This window comes from Tamandua tetradactyla, chromosome 1, assembly GCF_023851605.1.
Source record: "Tamandua tetradactyla isolate mTamTet1 chromosome 1, mTamTet1.pri, whole genome shotgun sequence".
Taxonomy (NCBI): Eukaryota; Metazoa; Chordata; class Mammalia; order Pilosa; family Myrmecophagidae; genus Tamandua; species Tamandua tetradactyla.
This window is the reverse complement of record NC_135327.1, coordinates 134,794,146-134,819,052: the sequence shown is the minus strand read 5'-3', so window position 1 is coordinate 134,819,052 and position 24,907 is coordinate 134,794,146. Positions and strand designations below refer to the sequence as shown.

Here is a 24,907-nt window from a genome sequence, read left to right as displayed (position 1 = left end):
TCATGGCTGAAAAACTATTCCATTGCATGCATATAATACCTTTACTTTATCCATTCATTGGTTGATAGATATTTGGGTTGCTTCCATCTTTTGGTAATTGTGAATGATGCTGCTATGAACAGTAGGGTACAAATATCTGAGTTTCTGCTTTTGATTCTTTAGGGTATATATCTAGCAGAGGAATTACCAGGTCATATGGTATATCACTACTTAGATTCCTGAGGAATTGTCAAACTGTCTTCCACAGTAGCTACACCATTTTATATTCCTACCAGCAACACATAAGTATTCCTATTTCTCCACATCCTCTCCAACACTTGTGATTTTCTGCTTTCTTTTTTTTTTTTTAATAGGAGCCATTGTAGTGTGTGTAAAATGCTCTCATTGTGGTTTTGATTTACATGGCCTGATGGCTAATGATGTTGATCTTCTCTTCATGGGCTTAGTGGAGTTATCTACCAAAAATATCATACAATAGTACTGGCTATTATAATTACCCATATGGCTATGTTTACTGGAAATCTTTATTTCTTTATGCTGCATTGATCCTCTGTCTAGTATCCTTTTCCTTCAGTCTGATGAAATCCCTTCAGCATTGCTTGTGGGTCAGTTCTAGTGATATGGTTTTGTTTATTTGGGAATGTCTTAATCTCTCTCTCATTTTTGAAAGAAAGTCTTGTTGGATATAAAATCTTGGTTGGTAAATGTTTCTTTCAGCACTTTAAATATTCCATACCTGCCTTCTTGCCTCCATGGTTTCTGATGAGAAATCAGCACCTAATCTTATAGGGATACCCTTATACATAACTTATTGCCTTTCTCTTGCAGTGTTCAGAACTCTTTCCTTGTTCTTGTGGTTGGAAAGTTTGCTTACCACGTGTTTGGGTGTGGTTCTCTTTGAGGTAGTCCTGTTTGGGGTTCGTTGGGCTACTTGAATGTGCATTTTCATGTCTTTTGTTAAATTTGGGAAGCTTTCTGCCATTATTTCTTTGATTATTCTTTCTGCCCCTTTTTCTCTTTCTTTTCCTTTTGGAGATTCCACAATGTGTATATTGGTATACTTGATGGTGTCTCACAAGGCTCTTAGGCTCTTCATTCTTTTTTAATTCTCTTTTGTTTTTCTCCTCAGCCTGAATAACTTTGGTTAATTTGCCTCTGAAATCACTGACTCTTTCTTCTGCTAGCTCAAATTTGCTATTGAAATCCCCTAGGGAATTTTGCATTTTAGTTATCATGTTCTTCAGTTCCATTGTTTCCATTTGGTTTCTATGAGAATTTGAAGTATATTCCCATATTGTTCATTCATTTTTTTTTTAAGTCTCAATCTTATCTATCCAAATTCTTGATGGTTTATGGATTATTATCTTTTGTTTCTTTGTATGGGCCATTATTTCTGTTTCTTTGTTTGTCTTGTAATCATTTGATGAACACTGTACATTTTGATGATTTTAAATATTTAAAATATTTAAAATATTTAAATACTAAGTATTTCTAATTTGGCATTTGGTCCCTGAGCTGCTTGCTCCTTAAGTTTGTATCCAGTTAGTGGTATAACAGAGATTTTCCTGCCAAGAGCTTATCAAAACAAACAAACCAAAGCAAAAATCACCTTTCAGTGATTTTGCAAATTGACTCTGCTTTGGCTGGTGGTCTCCTTCAGAGCTTCGCCCTCTTATTGAGAAGACCAGCCTGAGGCAAATGTGAAGTGCATGGTCCTCTATTTCATCTGAGTCTGTGTGGATTCCCCATGTTTGTGTTCCCTTGAGGCTTTAGGAATTCTCTTGTTTACAATTTACAGGAGTTCAAGTGTATGCCCCCTTCACACCTTTTCATCCCCTTATGGGTACTATCAGATAGTCCTTTGCACCAGGCTTCTGCAAGTTATTTTTTGCTCATACTGTTCCAGCTATCTTAAAGTTGCTTCTCTGTCCTCAGGGCAGACTTCAGGGTGGTAAGCCCCAGACAAGTTTCCAGGCTCAGTTCTCAGACTTCCAGTCCATAGATTGGTGTTGACATCCATGTACCCAAGTATGTGCACAGGGGACACTCTATTCCCTCTGGAACAGGACCAGGAACTCACAATGGGAGTGCAAATTGGCTTCATTCTGCATGGTGGAAGGAGTGGGAAAGTGAAGCAAGGGTGCTAGGAACTTCTCCTTTGGCTTACGAAGTGCCATAATCTTGATTCAATACTTGCTCAGTTAATTCAGCTCTTTAATTGTTTTTGGTAGTTTTGAGGAAGGTTACTATCTCTATATGTTTCTTCTGACACCTCTGCCTGAGGGGGACTGGAACAAGGGCCACTGTCAGAGCTGGCCACCAGTAATCTGAAGTAACTGATCAAAAGATATGATCAGCAATTAGAAAATATGCCCCTGGAATTTGTAAGATTAGGTCTTTGTGTACCAGAAAGCTGCGCCAGGAGCCTGAGTGGTAGTTCTCATTGATGCCTGCCATGAAGCTGGGAGATCGAGGATGGTAGTCACTATATGGAGGGCGAAAGAGTTTTGGAAGCGTTTGAGCAGGACCAATGTAAATTCTTGGACTCCTGGGTAAAATTCACTAGTGTATTTACCAGCCTCTTCCTCCAGCTCCTCCCAGGATGCTACACAGTGTTCCACTAGATACCCAATTTCAAATTAGTCAGTCTAAAAAGTTCCTGCCAGCTCAATATTCTGGAGCTTCCTACTCTGCCATCTGCTCACAATCATCTTCTTCTTCCCAGTACCATGTTTGGAAGAAATTATTCGTATTAAAAGCTGTAGCTTTTCAGTAAGTGTGAGTCCTCCAATTTCATTCTTTTTCATGACAGTTTCTGCTGTTAGGACTCTTGACCTTCCCATATAAATTTGATGATTCATTTTTTCCATTTCTGCAAAGAAGGCTGTTAAGTTTTTTTATTAGGATTGTGTTAAATTTGTAAATCACTTTAGGTAGAATTGACATCTTAGCAATATTTAGGCTCCCAATCAATGAATATGGAATGTCATTCCATTTATTTTAGTCTTTGATTTCTTTTAGCAATGTTTGTTTTCTTTTCCATGTCAAAATCCTTTACATCTTTGTTAAATTATATATATTACTATATATAATATTATTATATTATTATTATTATAATATATATTATATATAATATTATATATATATATATCTTGGTTGCTATTGTAAATGCAATTTTTTTCTTGATTTCCTCTTTGGATTGTTCATTACTAGTGTATAGACACACCACTGATTTTTGCATGTTGATCTTGTACCCTGCCCCTTTGCTGAAGTTGTTTACTAGCTCTAGTAGCTTTATTGTGGATTTTTCAGGATTTCCTATATATAGGATCATGTCATCCACAAACAAGGTGGTTTTCCTCTCCAATTTAGTTGGCTTTTATTTCTTTTTCTTGCTTAATTACTCTGGCTAGGACTTCCAGTACGATGTTGAATAACAGTGGTGATAGAGGGCATCCTTGATGCCCTCTTATTCTTGATCTTAGGGAAAAAACTTTCAGCCTTTTACTATTTTTTTCATTAATATTTCATTGAATATTATATTAGCTGTGGGTTTTTCATAATTTCCTTTTATCATGTTGAGGAAATTTACTTCCATTCCTAGTTTTCTAAGTTTTTTTATTAAGAAGGGGTGCTGAGTTTTGTCAACTGCTATTTCTTTATCAATTGAGATGAACATGTGATTTTTCTTCCTTCATTCAATTAATCTGATATATTGAATTAATAATATCCTACATTGAATCATTCTTGCATTTCTTGGATAAAACTCACTTGATCATGGTGCATATTTCTTTTAATGTGCTGTTGGATTTGGTTTGCTAGTATTTTGTTAAGGATTTTTGTCTGTATATTCATAAGGGATATTGGCTTGTAATTTTCTCTTTTTATATATCTTAATCTGGCTTTGATATGAAGATGATGTTGGCCTCATAGAATGACTTAGGGAGTGGCCCCGCTTCTTCAAATTTTTGGAAGAGTTTGAGCAGGACTGATGTAAATTTTTGGACTGTTCAGTAAAATTCACTAGTGAAGCCATCTGGTCCTGGGTTTTTCTTTGTTGGGAAGTTTTTGATTACTGATTCAATATCTCCACTTGTTATTTGTTTAGATCTTCTATTTCTTCTCATGTTAGTGTAGGTAGTTTATATGCTTCTAGCAATTTATCCATTTCATCTAGGTTATCTAATTTTTTGGCATACAATTGTTTATAGTATTCTCTTATGATCCTTTTAATTTCTGTGGTGTTGGATCTAATGCCTGCCCTTCAATTCTGATTTTAATATTTGTGCCCCCTCTCTCTTTCTCTCTTTTTTTCTTTATCAATTTAGTTTAAAGTTGATTGACTTTATTGAAATTTTTCAAAGAACCAACTTTTGGTTTCATTGATTCCTTCTCTTATTTTTCTATTCTCTCTTTCATTTAACTCTATTCTAGGCTTTGTTATTCCCTTCTTTCTGCTCAGTTTGAGTTTAATTTGTTCTTTTTTTCCTTGTTCCTCTAGTTTGGTGGTTAGGTCTCTGATTTTGTGGTCTCTCTTCTTTTTAATGTTAAGCATTTAGAGCTATGAATTTACCTCTTAGTACTGCCATTGCTGAATCTCAGATGCTTTAGTATTTCACCCTCCTCAAGATATTTCCGAATTTCCCTTGCGATTTATACTTTGAACTGTTGGTTTTTTATTTGAATGCATATTGTGATTTTTCCAGTTTTCCCTTTGCTATATTTATTTCTAGCTTCATTCCACTTTGGTCAAAGAAGATACATGGCATATTTTCAGTATTTTTATACTTATTGAAACATTTTTTTGACCTAGTATAGGATCTATGCTAGAGAATGATCTTGTGCACTAGAGAAGAATGTGCATTCTGTTTGCTGTTGTGTGAATTGTTCTATATATGTCTGTTAGGCTAGTTTGTTTAGAATGTCATTCAAGTCTTCCATTTCCTTACTGATCTGTCTAGATGTACTATTCATTATCGAAAGTGGAATATTGGAGTTTCCTACTATTAATGTAGAATTGTCTATTTCTGTGTTTTTACTTCATATATTTTGGATCTCTGCTTTTAGGTGCATACATATTTATAATTATTACATCTTGTTGTTGAGTTGACCCTTTACTGTATAGTGCCTTCTTTTCTCCTTGTAACAGCTGTTGACTTAAATTATTAAATTATTAATAATAATTAATATTAACCTGATATTAATATAGTTAGTCCACTCTATTTTGAGTCCATTTTGCATTGAATATTTTTTTTCCATCCTTTTATCCTTTTACTTTCAATGAACTTGAGTAACACTGAATTTTAAATTTCAGGCTATTTAGGGAAGCACGGTAAGGTCTAAAAACAATTTTTCAGAGAGCAGAGACATTTTTATAAAAGGGATCAAATCAGAATCATTTTGGAGAGAAGTGTTGATTGAAATAGTAAATACATGTCATTTTTACAAAACAAATTGGAAAATGTGGCACTCTAAAAACATTTTGTCTTGGAGGCATGCCAAAATGCAGAAAAAGAAAGCATTTTAGAGAATATGGATTTAAAGGACTTGCAAAAACTTAGGCTAGGAGAAATCACTTACATGATGTGGGGGTTATTGGAACAATGATACTTTTAGCTAACATTATTGACTATGTGTCAGCCACTGTGATGAGCACTTTACAGTCATTATTTTTTTTAATCCTTGAAACACTGATGAGGTACTAGAGTTCTTCTTGCTGTTGTGCATTAAGAACCTGAGACTTGAATGACTTGATGAGTTTTAAGCTTATAAAAAGTGGCCTCTAAAAGTGATGTTAAAATAATCATAATTTTCTCCCGTAGAATCCAGTGGAAATTACTAATCACTATGAGCAGTGGAAATTAATAGTCATTGCTCCTTTCCATTTGACCTTGTCCTTTTTCAAAGATAACAGTATTAAAAACTTCTAACCAATAAAATCAATTGTAGAAAAGAGCCAGGTAGCCTATCTTGAGGGTATCATTAGAGATTGTAATGTAAATTGGTAAAGCAGTTGTTTGCAAAATAAGAAAGTCTAATTGTTTCTACCTGAATCTTTAAGAAATGAGGTCCTTTATTGCTCTCCCATCAAGTGCATGATATTTTAGCAATTCTCTTTTGGAAAGGATTCCACTCTTTTAGAGGAATCCAAAGTGGATATCCATTTATAATTTAAAAATAGTTACAATTTAAAAATGTTAAGCATGTGACAAACATTGCTTATTGGCATTTTGTATTGTGCACTTATTTAAATTGAGGAAGGTCAGCTGTTCATTATTAGGGGTAGTTTAAAATCATATTACTATATTTTACTACAACTTAGGTCAGAACCCTAGAACCTTTGATCTCAGATTCTGATCCTCTCAATTAATCTCCTACTGGGGATTAAAATTTATAAGTCACTTCTATAAAGAAGACAAAATATTATTGGAGAAAATTCATAAGTGGAAAATAGTCTTCTATTCTTATTTTTTCAAATCAGAAGTCAGAATAAATAGACTTCCTCAATATGTAGAACAAGAAAATTATAATTTAGTATTAAACATTCTCATAACATGCTCAACACAAAATTTCATTGCCATAAAAATTACTTTTTTTATTCTGCATACTACAATGCCAAAACAAGCTTATGGGAGAAAACTTTCTAAAGGACATTACTTAAAATCTATGATTTACTTCTGGTTTATAATACATTGTCTTAGAACATAGCTTTGTAGGTCAGTTTCTCTTAGAGGGGACCAATGAATTCATTAAATAAAATGCTTAAATGAATATATTGAAAAACTCAAGATGAATTTGGACATTGCAAGGACCTACAATTTCAAGAAAACTATGCTTAACTACATAGAAACACTGTTTTCATGGTGCCCTAGAGAATAAATGAAAAGAGGAAATATTCCAGCAGGAAACTATAGTTTGTCTCAAACAAATTGAACTGACAATTTTATTTGTATGTTTGTTTTTTGCTTTACCATTGTAATGGCTGTTCTTGCTGACTGATAACAATAGGAAGTCAAGATACTTGTCTGGATTACTCAAATTAAAACAGACAAAATATGATCCATACATATATCTGAAGTAAAACACAAAGTTGATTCCATGCTTCCATGTTGACAAACAAAATTTGGTACTTTGTCTTCTTCTGATGTGCTTAGAAGAAATAAATTCTTGTATAATTTAATAATCTATCTCCTTATTTTCTGTCTATAGAGCCTTCTTAATTCAAATTTATCTCTCAAAGTTTGATATTTATTATGATTTTCTTCCCGTATTATTAGCTGTTCTGTATATATCTTTTTAAATACTATTTATGTCCAAATTCTTATTGGCATAGAAATAAATTTGTTCATTTTCAAAATGTCAGCAACATCTCAGCAAAAAAAAATGTCCAAAATTTTGCTCCCTAAAGGGCACACAACTATAAATTACTCACACTACATCACAGATCCCATCTTATTCCCATCTTCAATCCCTGAGCCTCTGCTCAATATCTAATTTGAGATAACTGTTGATCAGGGTCAATTCACTAAAGAATAAACATACTGACTTTTGCATTTAAATGAAATATAAAGTGACTTATGATTGGCTCCTTCTTGGAAAACAAACATGTTCTGTGTGGGACTCATATGAAAGAAGAAAGCAGAATTAGGATGAACAATTTTTATTCATTAACAGCTTTAACATTTATGCTAAAATAATCTTATATATAAACTTTAAAAGTAAAAGAAAGGTGAAATTAGGTGGCTAAATTTTAAAAAACTGCACATGTATTACTCTTCTGTATACCTGGAAAATAGTTATTAATTTAATATATAATCATATTAATTATTCATCCCCTCAACAAACATTCTTTAACCAATCATATCAGCAAGGCCTTTTGCTAAGGGCTGGGGTTCCATGATGAATAAAACATAATTCTCTCCTGAGTATTGCTTATTGCTTAACCTTATGGAGGAGACAGGCATAGAACTTGACAAATTCAATTTGACGAACATTAGGAACAATATATGTAGATTATGGTATAAATAGACAGTAGAAGAGCATAGGAAGTGGAGACAAAATGGGGAAGAGGTTGAGTTAAATTCAGGGCATGTATAGTTCAATGCATTTATGGGATCTCCAAGTAAAATATGGTGCTGGTCCTAGGTTTTTTGCTCTCGATCCATTCTTTGCCCTTTCCCCTGTTCTCTTATAATATGAGGTGTTTCTTGAACTATGTTTCCCAGGCTTCTAGATGTGTTTTGTCAAGCACTGGCAGGAGACTGAAAAATATGGGGAAGAGAGAAACAGGATATTTCTCCCCATTGCTGTACATCTCAGGAAATATTTCCGACATTTGTTGTATCTCTGTCTTGTCTTCTACTCCAAGCAAGACAGGCTTGCCCTGGTTTCAGTTCTCATTGGCTTCCAGCCCCCAGGACCAGTAGCTTTCTTCTGCTGCCTCTCTATTTCCTGCTCTGTTTCTTGGCCTCTTCCATGAGTACACAAAAAATTGTCAGCCTTACATTTCTCCTATTTTAAGTATTCAGAATAATTTCTATTTTTTTGGTTGACCATGGATGCCTGGTAAGCAATAACTGAGTCTGAATTCTAGGGAATTTGGGTGGTAGATTTGGAACTCCTCAATAAAATTGATGAGATTCTAGAGATACTAGAATTGATGAGATTATTCAGGGAGAAGGTGGGTAAAAGGATTGGTGGTTTGTGGATGGGACCCAGATGAACATGGCAAGAGGCAAAGAAGTACAGCTTTTGAATGAGTACAAAGAAAAATAGAGAATTTTGATCGTAGTCAGAAAAAATGTGGTAACCATTTAAGTTCATGAGAATTGGAATCTTAGGGATCTCTTAGGCCCAGCACTTGTCAGATGAGGTTACTGAACGTAAAGGGATCAGGTCACATAACTGGGACCAGCTTTGAAACCACAGTCTCTGTTTCCTCTTGTAGTGTCCTTGTGATACTATTATGGATTGGAGAATGTCTCCCACAAGGACATGTTCAGTCCTAACCCCAGGTCTCATGGGGTGAACTTATTTATAAATAGGATCTTTGAAGATCCTATCAGGATAAGGCCAAATTGAATCAGGGTGGGCCTTTCCAATGTGCCCGGAGCCCTCTTCAGTAGAGGAACATGTTGCAGGCTTTGGAAAAAGCATGTTCCATTGATACATTGACTTTTCATTTGTAGTCTCCCACACTGTGAGACAATAAATTCTTGTTGTTTAAACCAAATAGTCTATGGGATTTCAGGCAGCAACCCTGGAAAACTAAGACAGATGCCGTGCCCATAATCATTCTTTTTAACAGAATGAGAATTGGCACCATTTTCCTGGGTTGAATCACGTGTTCTGACCTCATGTGATGTATGTGCTTCAGTTTTTCATTACGTAAAAACTAGTAAAATAGTATTATTCACGTCATGGGTAATTGCAAAAAATTAAAGGCATTATACATGAAAAGTACTTAGAATATGTAATATGCTTAGAATAGCTGAAATTAGTGAGATGTTAGTGCAACTCATTAAGGATAACAGTGCTACTAGACTTTATCATGACATTATAAAAGAAATGTTAGTGATTGTACAGTTTATAGATTCTCTCATTACGTATTTGCTGGAAGTGGACAATTTTTTTTTGTATTTTGTAATACATTTATCATTTATTTAATCCAACCAAGTTTAATTTTAAATTTGGTTTTCATGTTAGATGCCAGTTCAGAAATTAATTTCTCCAAAATGTTTTTTACACAGTTAGTTTCTTCTCAGCTTCATATATTTAAGAAATTCCGTCAACTCACATGAGGGTCCATGACAGGTTTTCTATTTGCAGGGTATTTCAAACAGACTAGCAAGCAAACATACATTTTCCCGAGGAAAGTCTTCAGAATCTTTTTCCTGTCATCTTTCTCATTCTTTCTTTCTCTTTTAAAATTTTCGCTACCCCAAGTACATGAATATTAAATATGAATGAAGAAATAGGGAAATTGTTAAATGAAGTTACAAAGCAATTTTCAGTTAATAAATAACAATTACTGTCTGATGATTTTGCCATTAATACTCGGAATTTGACATTTATACTAAAAGATAAACATATCAAACACTTAGAGTGTAACATGTAGATGCAAACAGAATCTGGCATTGTAGATTTTAACTTACCATCAGGGTCTGCTAGTCCTACTCCCACTCCTGGCTGTTTCACAGGTTCCTGTACATTCTGACCCATCTTCCCTCTATTTAAAATGAAAATCAAAGATTAAAAATTAAATCATGATCTCCTGAATACAAATGAGGATGTCACATTCACAAAAAGTAAACTAATTTTTTATATTCCAACCTGCAAAGAATTATTTCAATGACAAATATACACTCAGGAAATTGCTCTACATCCTGCTAATTTTAAAAGAGGGAAATTGCTTATTATTCCTATTGAGTCCAAACATAATATCTCAAAACCCAATGTCTCATTTGTTGATTCATTTATCAAATTTCAGAACATTATGCAAGTTTAATATTAGCTTTGGAATTGGAACATCGTGTTTTCCATTTTTACCTGGAAAAGTGAGAAGAAATGATGAATTGTTATAGATTCTTTGGTGAGAAGAGGAATCTTGAATTAAATAGCTTATAAAATAACTTATAAAAATAATATTGCGATAATACAGATTCTTGATTTTACTTAGTAATTTTCTTCCAAATCCTCTCCATGTTTTCACTTGTGTTTAGAGAATTTGGTTTTTGCAGTTAGACCATTTGGACTTTGGCTTTCCTATTTCTTGTTATGTGTAATCTAAGGCACCTAAGGCAGAATTACTCAATCTTGTCAAGTCTGTCTCTTCCTTCATAATATAAGGGAAGTAATATTAGCCACCTTTTGGTTATTGAGAAAATCAAATAAAAAATGTGTATAAAGTGCTTACTGCAATGCCTGAAACATAATAAACACTCAAAAATATCCATTACTACTGGTGGGTGTTCATGTGATATGCATTTAGAATTCAGCCAAAATCTGCTGCTTGTTTTTAGTTTCAGCCTCAGACTTTTTCAGTCTAATGACTTAGGAACAAGAGTAAATATATTCCCATTCGAAGACATATTTTTAAATATAGGTAGATGTTTTAGATCTAATTTGAAGTTAAAAATCTTTAACGCATGTTCTATATTGGAATTTACTATCAGTTGAAATTATACACACCAACCCACAAGAGTGTGTGTTTATATAACTATCTCTCTATATAATATATAATAGTAGAGGAAAATGTTTTAAGAATCCATGAAACTTTGAACATTGAGAGTTCAGAAGGTTGATAATGTAACAGCCAAAAGACTGCAGATCACTTCTTACTTCTTCATGCAGAGAAAAAGCTACATAGCATATAAAAGATTTTTGGAATTGTCATTTTATGTGCTTTTATAAGATATTCTAAAAAGATGGAATAGAAGCTCTTAAATGTTGGAAAGGATGCTTGATCAAAGGAATCTTTTTATACTCAACTTTCTATACAGTAATTTTGATCTAGCAAGATTTACTAACACCTAATTCTTACTTTCACAAAAAGTAGTTGGTTTGCTGGAGCTGCTGAACATGTAACCATACTTACTTCAGAATCCAATTATATCTTACTTGAAAATTGCTCTAATGATCTTAGTCTATTACACAAAAGATCTGAAATAGGTTGGCACATAATGAAAGAGGACCAGATGTAAATTCAGAAATAATTTTGTCTTTAAAGCCATTACATTGTTGCATTATAACAATTCTAGATTTAAGCAAAAATTTTTTAAGTAAATTATATGACAGTTCAAATGCATGAAAAGTGTTAGAAATTGCGCACACATGAACACACACAGTGTCTCAAGATATACAAAGTCTTGTTTAAACAAAATTTCAATTTGTGTATTTGCTTCAATAAGATTACATCATCAATACTGACTAAATCTTCAAGACAAGTAGTTGATAAGATTAAAAAAAGTAACTCCACACTGTTTATTACTCAGGAAGAAAAGTTCAACAACTTAGCAGCACTCTTTCTTTTAGAAGTACATTGTATTAGTAGAGTTAGCCAAAAAATATCTTATTCCTGTGCTACATTCAATTGAAATTGAGGATCTATTTAGAACTGTACATGTGTCACATAGTGATGTTGGGAATAATCTATGAGTTGAGAATATTGAAAAAATACTGTTATTATGTTATATCAAACTTTAAAAAATGGCTATTATAATATTTAGTTACAGTAATAAAATTCAGTTTTTTATAATTTTAATATTTGCTCTTGAATCCTAGATTTTGTATTTCAGTAGTGATATTCAACTGCAGGTATTGCTTCTAATGAAAATTGATTTTAACATAGGTACGTAGCAGAATGTATTCAGTGCATTTCTGAGATTATACAGGAAGCTTTTGCAGAATTGTGAAGCTAAGTATAGGTACAAAGGAAATGTAACTGTGGGTGGTGAGAAAGAGTACCAATTTTTCTGAATTTTCAATGAATAAAGCATTCTGACTCCACATTTCATCATTTATGTTTGTAAATTAATCAACAAATATTTGTTGAACATTTATACTTGTCCAAACACTAATTGTGCTAGACATGATGGGGCATGGAAAAGATATGCCAAACAATATTTCTTACATATATATATTCTGGAATCCTTTTAGAAAAGTGAATTTTCTTTCTGCTCATATGCAAAACAATAGTCTCCTTGACAGTGTTGAGAGGCTTTCTTTACAAAAGAAATAGGAAAAACTGGGAAAAAACAAAATTGGAATGTGGTCTGTATGTAAAAAAAAAAACAAACACATATGGTCTACGCCCACCTCTGACATTCAGATATTGAGGAAATGACATAGCTTATTGTCTGAAAGTTATAACTTTGTCATCATTGTAAAATTGTATATCTTGAAAGGTATAGATAAGATGAAAGGGTATCAGGTACACGTGGGACAAAACCTTTATTAATTCATACGATTATAAATAAGAATCCAATGAATTTGCTGAAATTCTTTTCAGTCGAACTGGAATCATCAGGAGCCCAGGACTAACGAGATCAACTCCTTGTGTAAATCATTTCTGACAAAATATGACTGATTAAATACCAATAATCCCTTTAAATCATGAAAATATAAAAAAGGAAGGACAGGTGATTCAATAATTATACACATAATTTAGGTAAAAAAATACAACTAGAAAATTGCAAAATAACCATTTTTTTTCACTGCAAAAAACTACCTATCCAATGTTTAGGCTTCTTGAACTAAGCCATTTTCTAAATATTAGAACCATTCTGGGAATCAAAAGGAAAGAATTATAAAATTCTTGACATTTAAACAAGGAGAAATGGAAATTCCATTCTCTGAGAAGGCTTCACTCAGCACTGGAAAAAAAAATCAGAAAGACCTTTAACGAAGACCCAGATCAGGGCTCAGCAAACGTTTTCTGTGATGGGCCAGACAGTAAATATTTTTGACACACTGTCACAACCAATCCACTCTGCCCTTTTAGCTCAAAATCTGCATTAGGTAACGTGTAAACAAATTGACATGACTGTGTTCGAATAAAATTTTATTTATGGATACTGACATTTTGATTTCATAGAATTTTTATGTCATGAAATACTACTTTTCTTTTGATTTTTTCGGATGGTTAAAAATGTAAAAACCTCTTTTAGCTCACAGGTCTTACCAAAACAGATTTTGTAGGCTAGATTAGTCATCTTGGTCTAGATCCTGGTTGTCCAATGGCCTGGGGTGGTTTTGAAAACCCAGGAGACTAGTTAGTAGGGAGGAGAAGGTAGAGTAGGTTGTTTAGATTTGGGCATTGGAACAGATGTCACCTTCATATTTATCTTGGATACCACTACATGATTCCGTCAACATGGCTAAAACTATCTAACATATTCTAAGCACAATCTGTTTCAGTTTTACATTTGAGTTGAAATATGATTTTCTTGAGGGTTAACATACTATGAATGAGATTTATTTTTTATTTGGAGAGTTTTTACTAAGGGACTTATATACGTGTGTGTGTGTGTGTGTGTGTATGCTGTACGGCGGGGTCACATTTCATTCTTTTCCCATGTGAGTACCCCTTTATTGAAGTACCATTTGTTGAATTTTTGTTTTTTGTTTTTTTTTCTTTGCTTGTTTGTTTATTTTGGGGGGAGTGCATGGGCCGGAAATTGAATCTGGGTTTCCCGCATGGCAGGCGAGAATTCTACCACTGAAACACCCTCGCAGCCCCGTATATACTTCTTCATGTTAGTTTTAGAAAAAACTGAATCACTTCAAAATTTTCAATGATAATTGAAGATAAAATTACAGTTAAAAGTATATATGATTAGCCCAATGTGTTATCTATATCTAATAGTATGTATAGGTTATGTACATGCATATGTTTACATCTCTCCTGATTCAATGAACTCTGTCTTCATCTCAAATACTAATAATTTTTGTGCCTGGTCATTATTGATTAAAACATCAATGTACTGCTGCTAAACTTGCTTCAGGGGTGGATAAACTATTATTTTAGTGGTTTGATGTTAAATACAGAATTAAATAGCCTTGGTAGTGACCAGCTTTCCTCAATTAACTGAAATAATTTTTTCCTGAAGTCTATGTTTTTTTTTTCCGCATGGGCAGGCACCCAGAATCGAACCGGGTGTCTAGCACTGCGTCACCATTGCCCACCCCTGAACAGTCTATTTTTTATGCAGGCATAAACAGTTAAGTATTTCAGGTACAATGACTCAGAATTGGCTAATTATCCAGTTACTCCCTGTTAAATGTTAAGAAAATCTGACTCATGAGGTTGTTAACTTTGTAGGAGGAAAAAAAGAACAACTTACATCCTTGGAATAGGAAATAGATTAGTCTCCCCTGCGGTGCTGCTGCTTCCTTCGCTGTCCACGCTATACCCACTGCCAAAGCTGCTGCCCGACGAGCCGGTGGACACGGAGCTTTCTGCGGGTCGCTGATTGGTAGGCTTGGCTGCATGGTGTGGGAAGAGTCGACACCACGGTCAATAAATGATGCTCACGCCGATCTCCAAATGCATAATTATATGGTTTCTTCATTTACACGTACAAAGAAACATTGCGAGCGCAAGAACTCGACATTTCGTAACCTGTTTCGTTTTTATTTTCCTAACCAGTAACGCGCAGTAATAACACTAAATTATTGTTTTTATTAGACATAAAGGAAAACAAATCACTTCTATAGAAACACTATTAGATTTTGATTAAGTAGAGTTTAGCTTTCTTTTATTATTGTTGTTGTGGCTATTATTTGTATAGTATTGCAAAAATGAGATGGCAAAAAAACGTGTTTTTTGGCCATTTCATGGAGAAAAATGTTTACAAAGATTTGGGCACATGCAAACAGTATGACCAAGAAAATTTGCCTGTTTTTCCATATTAATAAAAAACTCATTTTTCTCCTGAGAACCGAAGATGCAGAGTTGAAGAATTAGTTTCCACAAGTGTTTGAAAATTCTGTGCTTATTTGTATGTAGTTCTGCCTACCTCTAGTAGGTTTTATTTATTTATTTATTTTAATTTTGGAGATACTTATTTCCCTTTTAGATATGTCCAAGTTTATGACTGGAGCTTCTTTCAAAAGTTTCATAAATTTGATTTTTTGATGTAAGAACACCTATTCCCATAGATACATTATATATTTGTACTATAAATTAGGCAATAGAATAGAACTGATATGACTAGCAAAGTTCTAGATGAGAAGATTGTGTTTTGGCTTAAATAATAGGGATTTATTTATTTTTTCTTTATTAGAGAAGTTGTGGATACATTACAGCATGCATAAAATACAGGATTCCCACCCCCACCCCACCAGCAACACTGGAAGTACTTGTGATGCAAAAAAGGAAGAGAAGACAAAAGTGAGTGCCCTCATTTTGTCAAGAGAAACCATCCTTGGGCAAAATTTTGAAACTGTTGCTGTATTTCTTCAGGCAGGTAGTTAGAATTTAAGAGCATGAACTTTGGTCATTTTGCTCTGGTTTGGAAGCCCATCGCACTCTGTAGTAACTCTAAGTCTCAGTTTTCTCATTTGAAAAAAAAAAAAGGGGTCAATTATGCCTACGTCATAGAGTTTTGATTATGAAGAGGAAGTGAGGTTATTCGCTCTTCTTCCTCTTGTGATTTTATTGCCAAACTCCCACCTCTTCTTCTTCAGGCCTTTCCCTAATGTCAGTGGCCTTTCCTTAAGTGCTTTTGTGCTGACTTAGGCCCTGACCTCAAATTCTCCTGGATTCCATTCTGCTTAGAAGCTATGTGCTCTAAGCTGTAAAACTACTGCGAGTCTCTTTCCTCTCTCTGTACAGGGGTGGATTGTCCCTGTGCCTTCCAACAGTTTCTTAATCACTGGGACAAATTCACACTCCTAGGTAAATAGTTGATAATCCTCTAATGATTCTAAAATTGTACATCTTCTTGTTAAGAAACTGTATAATATACTATGACTCTCAAAATCTGGTGGAATTTCAACCACTGTAAACAAAATGAAATGAGGATGGGTTTAGGACAACATGAAGGAAACAGTTTGTGGACACTGAAGCCACCATCAGGGCACCAGGCCTGACTTTTGGGGATCAAGTCCTACGAAGGATTTTACTCTCCCCAATGTCTTCCCTTCCTCCATTTCAGTACTAGCAGATTCTCTTAAAGCCACCAGAATTGTCAGTGACAGTAGGACCCTCTTCACAGAATAGGGAAATAAGGAAGAAAATTTTAATAGTAAATCAATTAGATATCAGATGTCTGTAAGTTGGGAACAGCTATATAGAAAAAAGGCCCAAATCCTGATAAATAGCCAGTTAACTAGATTTGTGGAAACAGAATGATAGTTTCATGTTTGTTTAATAGTCTCTTCAATTTATGTAGAACAAACCCAGATAAATATAATGCATTTAATGTTAAAGAAAAAGCTTTTTAAAATGGTAATTTAAAATAAAATTTAAAGACAACTGGTATATAAAACTATGTACATGAATAAAGTAGATTAAACTATATAATCAATCACACAATGAGTCAGATTAGTCAATTGACTGTAAATAATGAAAACCTGTCATACTTTCTGATTGACATGCACATAACCCAATCAAGTAGATTGTTAATATTTTTTAGAATGGCATTGAACAACTTTCATTTCATCAACTGGAAAATCTCAACAAACTATTTTCAAAGGCAAACCTCAATTAATCAACATTAATTTTTAAATCAATTTCTTCTTACTAAATTGAAAGTTTCATCCCAAAACAAGCTCACAGTGTATCAGAATAGCTGCATTAAAGAAATGGTATCTTACTATTTACAATTTTAAATGTTCAATCTTTTCTTCTGTCAACTTTGATTTTACCTGATGTAGTCTCTGGTTTATTCCTCTCTGAGCAATCTGAGAACCGTGTACAGAATGTAACAAAGCATAAGAAAAAAGAACAAAGCTAGAAATAAATATAGGGAAAGGCAGTTTTTCATCTTGCCTGTCTCCCTGGCCGAAGTGTTATCCCTCATTTAAACGCAAACAAATGATATTTTATAAGAATGTAAAAGGAAAGAAAATCAAATCAAGAAAACATATATACCATCACAAATCTACTAATATCTTTGCAAAATAAAATTACACCTAATGTTGAAGCTACAGAAATTTCTTGCATTTTGAAGTTAGGTAAATAATTCAAATGATTCTTAGACTTTTAGTTTTATCTTAACAAAACATCTGAATGCCTAAATTTGATTCTTTACTCTTAACCTGGTATATTAGTGTGGTGTAGAGATAAAGTATGATATTTGGTTAGCTTCTGCAATTAAACTTAATTAAAATGTGGAATGGGCATTACCTTTTTTCTAGGCTATATTTGTATAGCATAAAATGACATAAAACATGAGGAAATGCAGACATTGTAATAAGCTCATGCTTAGAATCCAGGTATTTTGATAGTCATTTTCCAGATATTTGAAACCATACATATTTTCTAATTTCTTAGTATTGAAAAGTCGTCAGATAAGTAAACATCAATTCTGTTATATTGAGCTAAATCTGCTTTAATGCAAACTTTTGGACAAACAAAACACTTTTAGTACTTTAGTCAATATCTTGAGACTTTATGCAAAATCTTATATGGTTTCAAGATAGTTAATGATCCTAGTAAAACTCCTTAGACTGTTTTGCAAAGTCATTTATCGTCTATTCCCTCCCAAATTCTCTCATAATTCTCCTTCATATACTTTACACTGAAGCCTATTCAGACCATCAACTCTGGCTCTTTTTGGTTCCCTGATGCTTTTCCTCTTCTGTGCCTTAGCTGAAGCTGTTCATTCCCACTTTGTTACGCCTTCCTCAACCCATCGCTTTCTCACATCTCAATTACGCTGATCCATAAAGGTCTAGTTTGAGTATCATCTGTGCAGACATGCATGGAAACAGGTTCAAACAATCTTTAATGAATAAATTATTATTATTAATAATGAGTATTTTCCTCTTAACTAAATAACTAAAAAATCTGAATGATTTTTGTAGATACTTCATTTCTTATCTAGCTGTACACAAATCATAAATCAACATGAAGTCCCCATGGTATGTGATACTTTCTATGTTCTTTGTCAAAAAACTTTGGGGACTCCACTTTTTTTGTAGCTTCTAAAATCAGAGATAACAATCTTAATCTGTCATACTATGTAGAAGAATGTAATCATTCAAGTAGATGTTCCGTTATCCCAATCCCTAAAAAAGCTATTTGATTGAAGGAAATATTTTTAAATAATGCATTGAACACTGAAAAGTAAAGATTTATGAATTAAAAATTCATAACAGACAATGAATATTATAAATTTTTAAAAATTGGAGTGACAATAGGAAGTAAATCTTACTCTTGGAACCAGAGACAATGTATAGAAACATTCTGTGGGAGCCACCAGAGGGTGCTGTTACAGACACTGGTATTTGAGCTGATTTCACCTCTTGGTGTTTAGATAGCAGATAAGCTCTCATTTGTACTTCAGTGTAATTTTTCTGTCTTTCTATGTTCCTGATGGCGGGAACATTTGAAAACATTAAAATTAAATAATTTTAAAATTAAATACTTTTTCACAAGTTTATTATTTAAAAATTAACAATCTAAGAATAATGTACCTCTGCTTTATTCTTTCAACTTTTTAGAGCTTCAGAAATCACAAGCCTATTATATGCATGCGTTAGACACCCATATATTATGTATGCAAATGTTTATTTTGCACATATAGTATTTTGCTGAAGAATTGATTTTTCTTTTTTTACTGTAACACTTTGTGGAAGAATTGTTTTATGAGTTACATCTTTTATGGTGTACTTTCTTTTGGAATACTTAACTTTACTGCCACATATCACTCCTATAGAGAGGGTCCCTGCATCTTACAGAAATAAATCCCAGGGTACCAGTTCATTTTTGTGATTCGTTATTGAGAGGTCATTCCAGATAAATAAATTTTATCTACTATAAAGCAATTCCATCTATATTAATTGTTCTTTGACCTCTTCATTTTCTTCAAGTGCTACATGGGTAGCCATCACATTGTTTTATTATTCCACTGTGGCTAATCTTTATTAAATTTGGTGATATCTATTTGATGGCACATCTGTGTTAAATTAGTTTGCTCTGTTGGTTTTTCCCACTACTATACTTAATGTGCAGAACTATAGTTGCATGTACCACCAGGTGGCAGCTCTGTGCTCAGAATCCACCGACCTGAATTGCAGGCTCAATTTTGTACTTGTGGAATCATGGAGATTAAAAAAATAAATCGGAAGGATTCTAGAGATAACCTGTTTCAGAACCATCATCTCACCTACTGAGAAACCAAAATTCTGGAAAGTTTGTGACCTTTGTTCAAAGTCACTCACTGATTAATGAGAGGAATTAGAACTAAAAAGTGCTAATTCACTTTTCTATCACATCTAGTTGTTTCAAATGTAAGAGGTGCGATCCCGGTCTAACCTAGAATTTGGTGTTTGAATTGTAAATAAACTTGCTGCCTGTGATGTTACATCATTGGTTTTATATCATTGGTCCAGCTCAGATCCATTTCCAAATATTTCAGGAAAAATAAATCATGTAGATAGCCTGCAATTTCATAGATTACATGGTTGATACAGTATTGAATATTATCTTCAATAGGCACACTCTTTAGGGTTTAAAGATTAACTTTGAAATTAAGATAAATCAATCAACAATTAGTTTATTTAAATAATTTAATGATGGAACTGAAATAACTACCTGACTATTTTAGAAATCATGAATATAATTTATTCTCTAGCTAGCTTTAACTTTAATTTAGCTGGTATTTATTTTGGTGACCTTGTCTACTTTCTCTCCTGTGCCTTGTCATTTATCTATTCTCCCTCTGTCTCTCTCATATATCATTTATCTATCTATCTATATTACTGTTTTTTTTTTTTTTTTACTAAAGTGAGCATGAAGTGTTGTCTCATTTATTGTTTTGATGTGAACCTGGACCTGAAAATGACAGGTTTTAAAATTCCATTGTGGTTAGCATTATTCAGTATGTTTTTCATTGAGTTATGTTCAATCACATATTTGTGTGTTTCCTGTTACAGCTCAAGGATAATAATTTTAGAAGACATATTGCATCTTATAAGTAGCTCAGAAGTTTGATATTTTTATTTTCTCTAAGTCTACTTTAGTATATTCATTATCCAATTTAGAAAAAAATGCTAAAGAAACCAGACACTAGATAAATGACATAGTTAGCGTCAATTCAGCTATTTGCAGAAGTGCTCACGTACCCTCAAATTACAAGTATTTAACCAATAAAAGTATTGAAAATAGACAAATCTCACTTTTGTGTCAGTCAATCATAAGCCCTTGGGTGGGGAAGTTGAAGGAAGAATGTCACTGAAAATTTTTTCAATGACAAATTATTGATGCGACTTATGTATATATTAACCTATAGCAAAATAATAACAAACCATGAGAAATGGAATGTGTGGTATCTTTTTTCCTCATGAAAATAAAAATGTTTCTCTGAAGATATTCCATATTCACATAGTAGCTTCTGTCAGAGAGAAAGATGGAGATGTGATGCTTCCATTTCTTATATCCCAGGAAAGGTGGTGAATGAAGCTCTTAATCCTACTCGCTCCTCCCTCTCTCCTTACACATTGGTCTTATGACAAAAGTTTTTAAGGCATTTAAGTAAATAATTCAATCTGCTTTAATCTAATACTACCAGTAATTTGCAGGGTTTCCCATACTTATAATCATTCACTCTCTAGCTTTAGAGATACTGGGATCAACTTTCCCTTCAGAAAACAGAAGTTACAGTATGTATGTTCAATATAACAGACTTTTAAAAATGAAAGTAAAATTAGCTTAAACTAATAACATGGTAGAGAGGATTTTTTCTTATATAAATAAAATATACGATGGCTTACAATGCTAGAGTCCTTGCGTTTATGCTATAATGTTGCGTTTTATGTATGTCTTCCATTTTTCAGGTGTTTTTGCTCAGATTATCCAAGGGCAGCTGGTACTGGAAAAAGCTATTCGAAATAAATACAGTTAAGGTATGGCCCCAATTTCATAAATAATGAAAAATAATGGGAAAAATTTTCATGAGAAAAAATGATTTTATTTTAACACTAGGTTATAATTCCAGCTATGCTGGAATTCATAGAACGAAGAAAAAAATGTATCACATACCAAGTTTTAATATTGTCCTAAAAAATTGCTAGCACAATTGTGCTAACATGTTAAGGATCTTTATCTTTAAGAGATGAGTAAAAACATTCAAGATCTACATCATTTTTCAAGGGCAACTTTTAACTTTCCAATATTCATTTCATTCTCTTTTGAAGCAGAAGCATTTTCTCTCTTGCAGTTTGTTTGCATTACACATGCATTTAGATATTCAGATGGATATTTCCAAGAGCTGACAATCAGGAAAGAAAAAAAGACAGGAATAAAGATTCCTTTACAGCATGCAGGATGTTTGAGTGGAAAGTAATTTTTAAATATTCAGTTTTGAAAAATTTTGCCTTCTTTTATAATCTTGAACTGTGATAACCTTGACTATGAATACCTAGTTAATCATGATGTAGTTCTTAAATGGAGTCCAAATAACCTGATTTATAGAAAAATTCTGCCTAAAGGAAATACTCAAGCAAATTTTGAATATAAGTTATTAAATCATTTATAAGAGCATACTAATTTACATGGCAAATTCTAAAGCAAACGCTAAGTATTAATTTTTCATTTCATTTAAGTGAAGTAAGTGCCCACAAAGTAATGAGGAAGTTTGGACAATTATTTGATAAATGCATGCCCAGTCCTATAGGATTGTCTTTTCTAGGTAATTTCATTAATCTTTTTCAAATACTTTCTCTTTATCTGTAGTTGGTTATCTCCCAGCAGACTGTAAAGATTATGAGGGAGGAACTAGAGCTAGAACAAATAAAGATGAAATTAATTCTATTATGTAGATTTTTCTAAAGAGGATGATGCTTGTTTGCATATAAACCTAAATAATGACTAATTACATTTTTCTTTTTCCATCTCAGTTGAAGGTGAGCAAAATTCACTTTCTTCATTCTTTAAAATTCTTCCCAGACACTTTAAAATTGGTTACCCAATAAATATTTCTTGGTTGGAAGATTTACAAGATTAATGATTTTTTTGATTATTTTGTTTGTTGCAATATCACCAAGACTTCAAGGAAGTGTTGGTACAGAATATAAATACCAAAACCAAAAATAAAACAGCAAACAAATGTATGAATGAATGTGTGAATGAATGATGAACACCAAAAATAGGTAAATCAGGGAATACTTTTTATAAATGATATAAATTTTGCAGTCTCACTTTTGCTTTACTTATTTAAAAACATACTAAGTTAAATATTTAAAAACTAAGTAAGAAGTAAAAATCTTTTTTTCCTAAAATTTGAATTAAAATGATCTTCAGTTTTCTATCGTCATTATGCCAACTTAATTAATTTGCAATATAGTACCAGTAATGTAGATAATACAATAGAAGATAAAAAGAATAAATAATTTATAAACAAGTTTTTTTCCCATAAATGTTATCTTCAACATAACAACACAAACAAAGTTTTTTCTATCTTTATGATACTCCATGTCACTCTACCTTAGACTGGGAGCAGCTTGATTAGAGCTGGTAGGCAGCTTACCAGTCAAACTTCAAAAGGAAGAAATTGTGAATATATACATATCATCCTAGCTTAATCTAAATCACTCCCAATAAAATATTTTGTTAGCTCTTTAAAATGAAAAATTGCTGTTTGTAAATTCTTGTTATAAACTTACACTAAAAGAGAAAGGAGTGGTTCTGAAATGCAATATGGAAGATCAAAAGTTTAGCAAATTTAGATAAAATAGTAAAATTATATCTTGGAATACCTCTAATTTTCCAATGTCTTTGACTTTGGAAAGCAATGACTGGATATAAGTCTAGATGAGTGACTATTTTGGTCTCAGGATGCTGTTTACACTCTAAAAATTTATTGGATAATCCAAGCAGCCTGGGTTTATGTGGGTCAAGTGTACTGATGTTCATTGTGTCCAAAATTAAGATGGAGAAAAAATTTAAGCCCGAGAACTCACAAGCATATATTCCATTAGCCATCAAAGAACTGATATTGTGGCATGTCACATAGCTGCTGGAAAAGTCCACTGTACACTTGAGAAAGGATAGGAGTGAGAAAGCAATTAACAGTATTCTGAAGTCCTTTTTTGACCTTGAGGATTCCTGACGGTGTCTTTGGGACACACAGGGGTCAGTGGACACTCTTTGAGAACTATTGCTCTGGACCTACAGTGATGGAAAGAAATACCATCTGTGGGAATTAGAAGAAACCAATCAGCACGAGTTTCTTTGAGAGTCATTTTAAATCATAACATAAATCAAGATCATTTTATGGCCCCTCTCATTTTTCACTTTATCTTTTGTTCTAAAAGATGATCTCAAGTCATTTGCCTTTCTTGAAAAGGCTTATTATCATTGTTTTTATCTTATCCTCTTTAAATCTTTTCATATGTTAAAAAGTTCGTTCAGAGCATCACGACTCTATAAGCTTAGGGTCTGATTTGAGAATTATAAATGCCATAAAAGTATTTGTCTATTTTACATTTACTTAAAAAAACCCAAAGCCAAAAACTACTTTATTGGACAATGAAACCCAGAGTAAATACTTGGGATTCATAATTTAATACAAATTTCTGCAAAAAGATTTTTTTCTCTACATAAAATCCTTTTTTATTTTTTTATACATTAGTGGTTGGAGGAAACCAAAATAATGATTCAATAGTTATTTACTTTAAGCAATGTCATTACCAATGAGACTGAGTTATGACAGACTAAAACTAAAAATATATAATGTATCCATATGGAAAGAATATTGAGTTAAATAGCAAAAACCTCCATTTTCTTTTATCTTTTTTCTTTTTTTTATATACAGTCAGATAAAAATATGTATATATATTCCATGGAACTTGAAATAATGTGGCTGTGAATTGTCTTAATGAGGAAAAGCAAATTTGCCTCTGCATTCTTTTAAGAACAAATATAGCAAAATAGGAAATGGATGTTTTTATCCCACTATCTTATGTTTCAAAATAGAGAACCATCCTCTTGACTATTTCCAAGACTTTTGTTCTTAAAAATTTATCTATCTCATTTGATTTTGAATATAAGTTTGATTAGTTTCTGTTCTATCAGAATTTATCAGTTGATTGATTGTGTCTTTCAGTATCTTAAAACACATTGAGATATAAAGCTATGATTAAGCCTACATTATTCTTATTCACACATTTAACTCAAGAGACCAATCAAAATTCTGTTTTCTGATGTATATATATATCAGAATATATACATATAGTAAAT

The 24,907-nt window shown here is 32.8% G+C and overlaps 1 protein-coding gene across 1 annotated transcript in view; it reads right to left on the bottom strand.

Annotated features, from left to right (window-relative positions):
- Positions 1 to 24,907, bottom strand: part of PCLO (piccolo presynaptic cytomatrix protein) — a 440,945-nt gene that overhangs the window by 36,213 nt on the left and 379,825 nt on the right. The window contains exons 21-22 of the mRNA XM_077151839.1: positions 14,844 to 14,985; positions 10,155 to 10,228 (exon numbers count right to left, since the gene is read on the bottom strand). Coding sequence (XP_077007954.1) covers positions 10,155 to 10,228; positions 14,844 to 14,985 — 216 coding nt within the window. The remainder of the gene's footprint in view (positions 1 to 10,154; positions 10,229 to 14,843; positions 14,986 to 24,907) is intronic.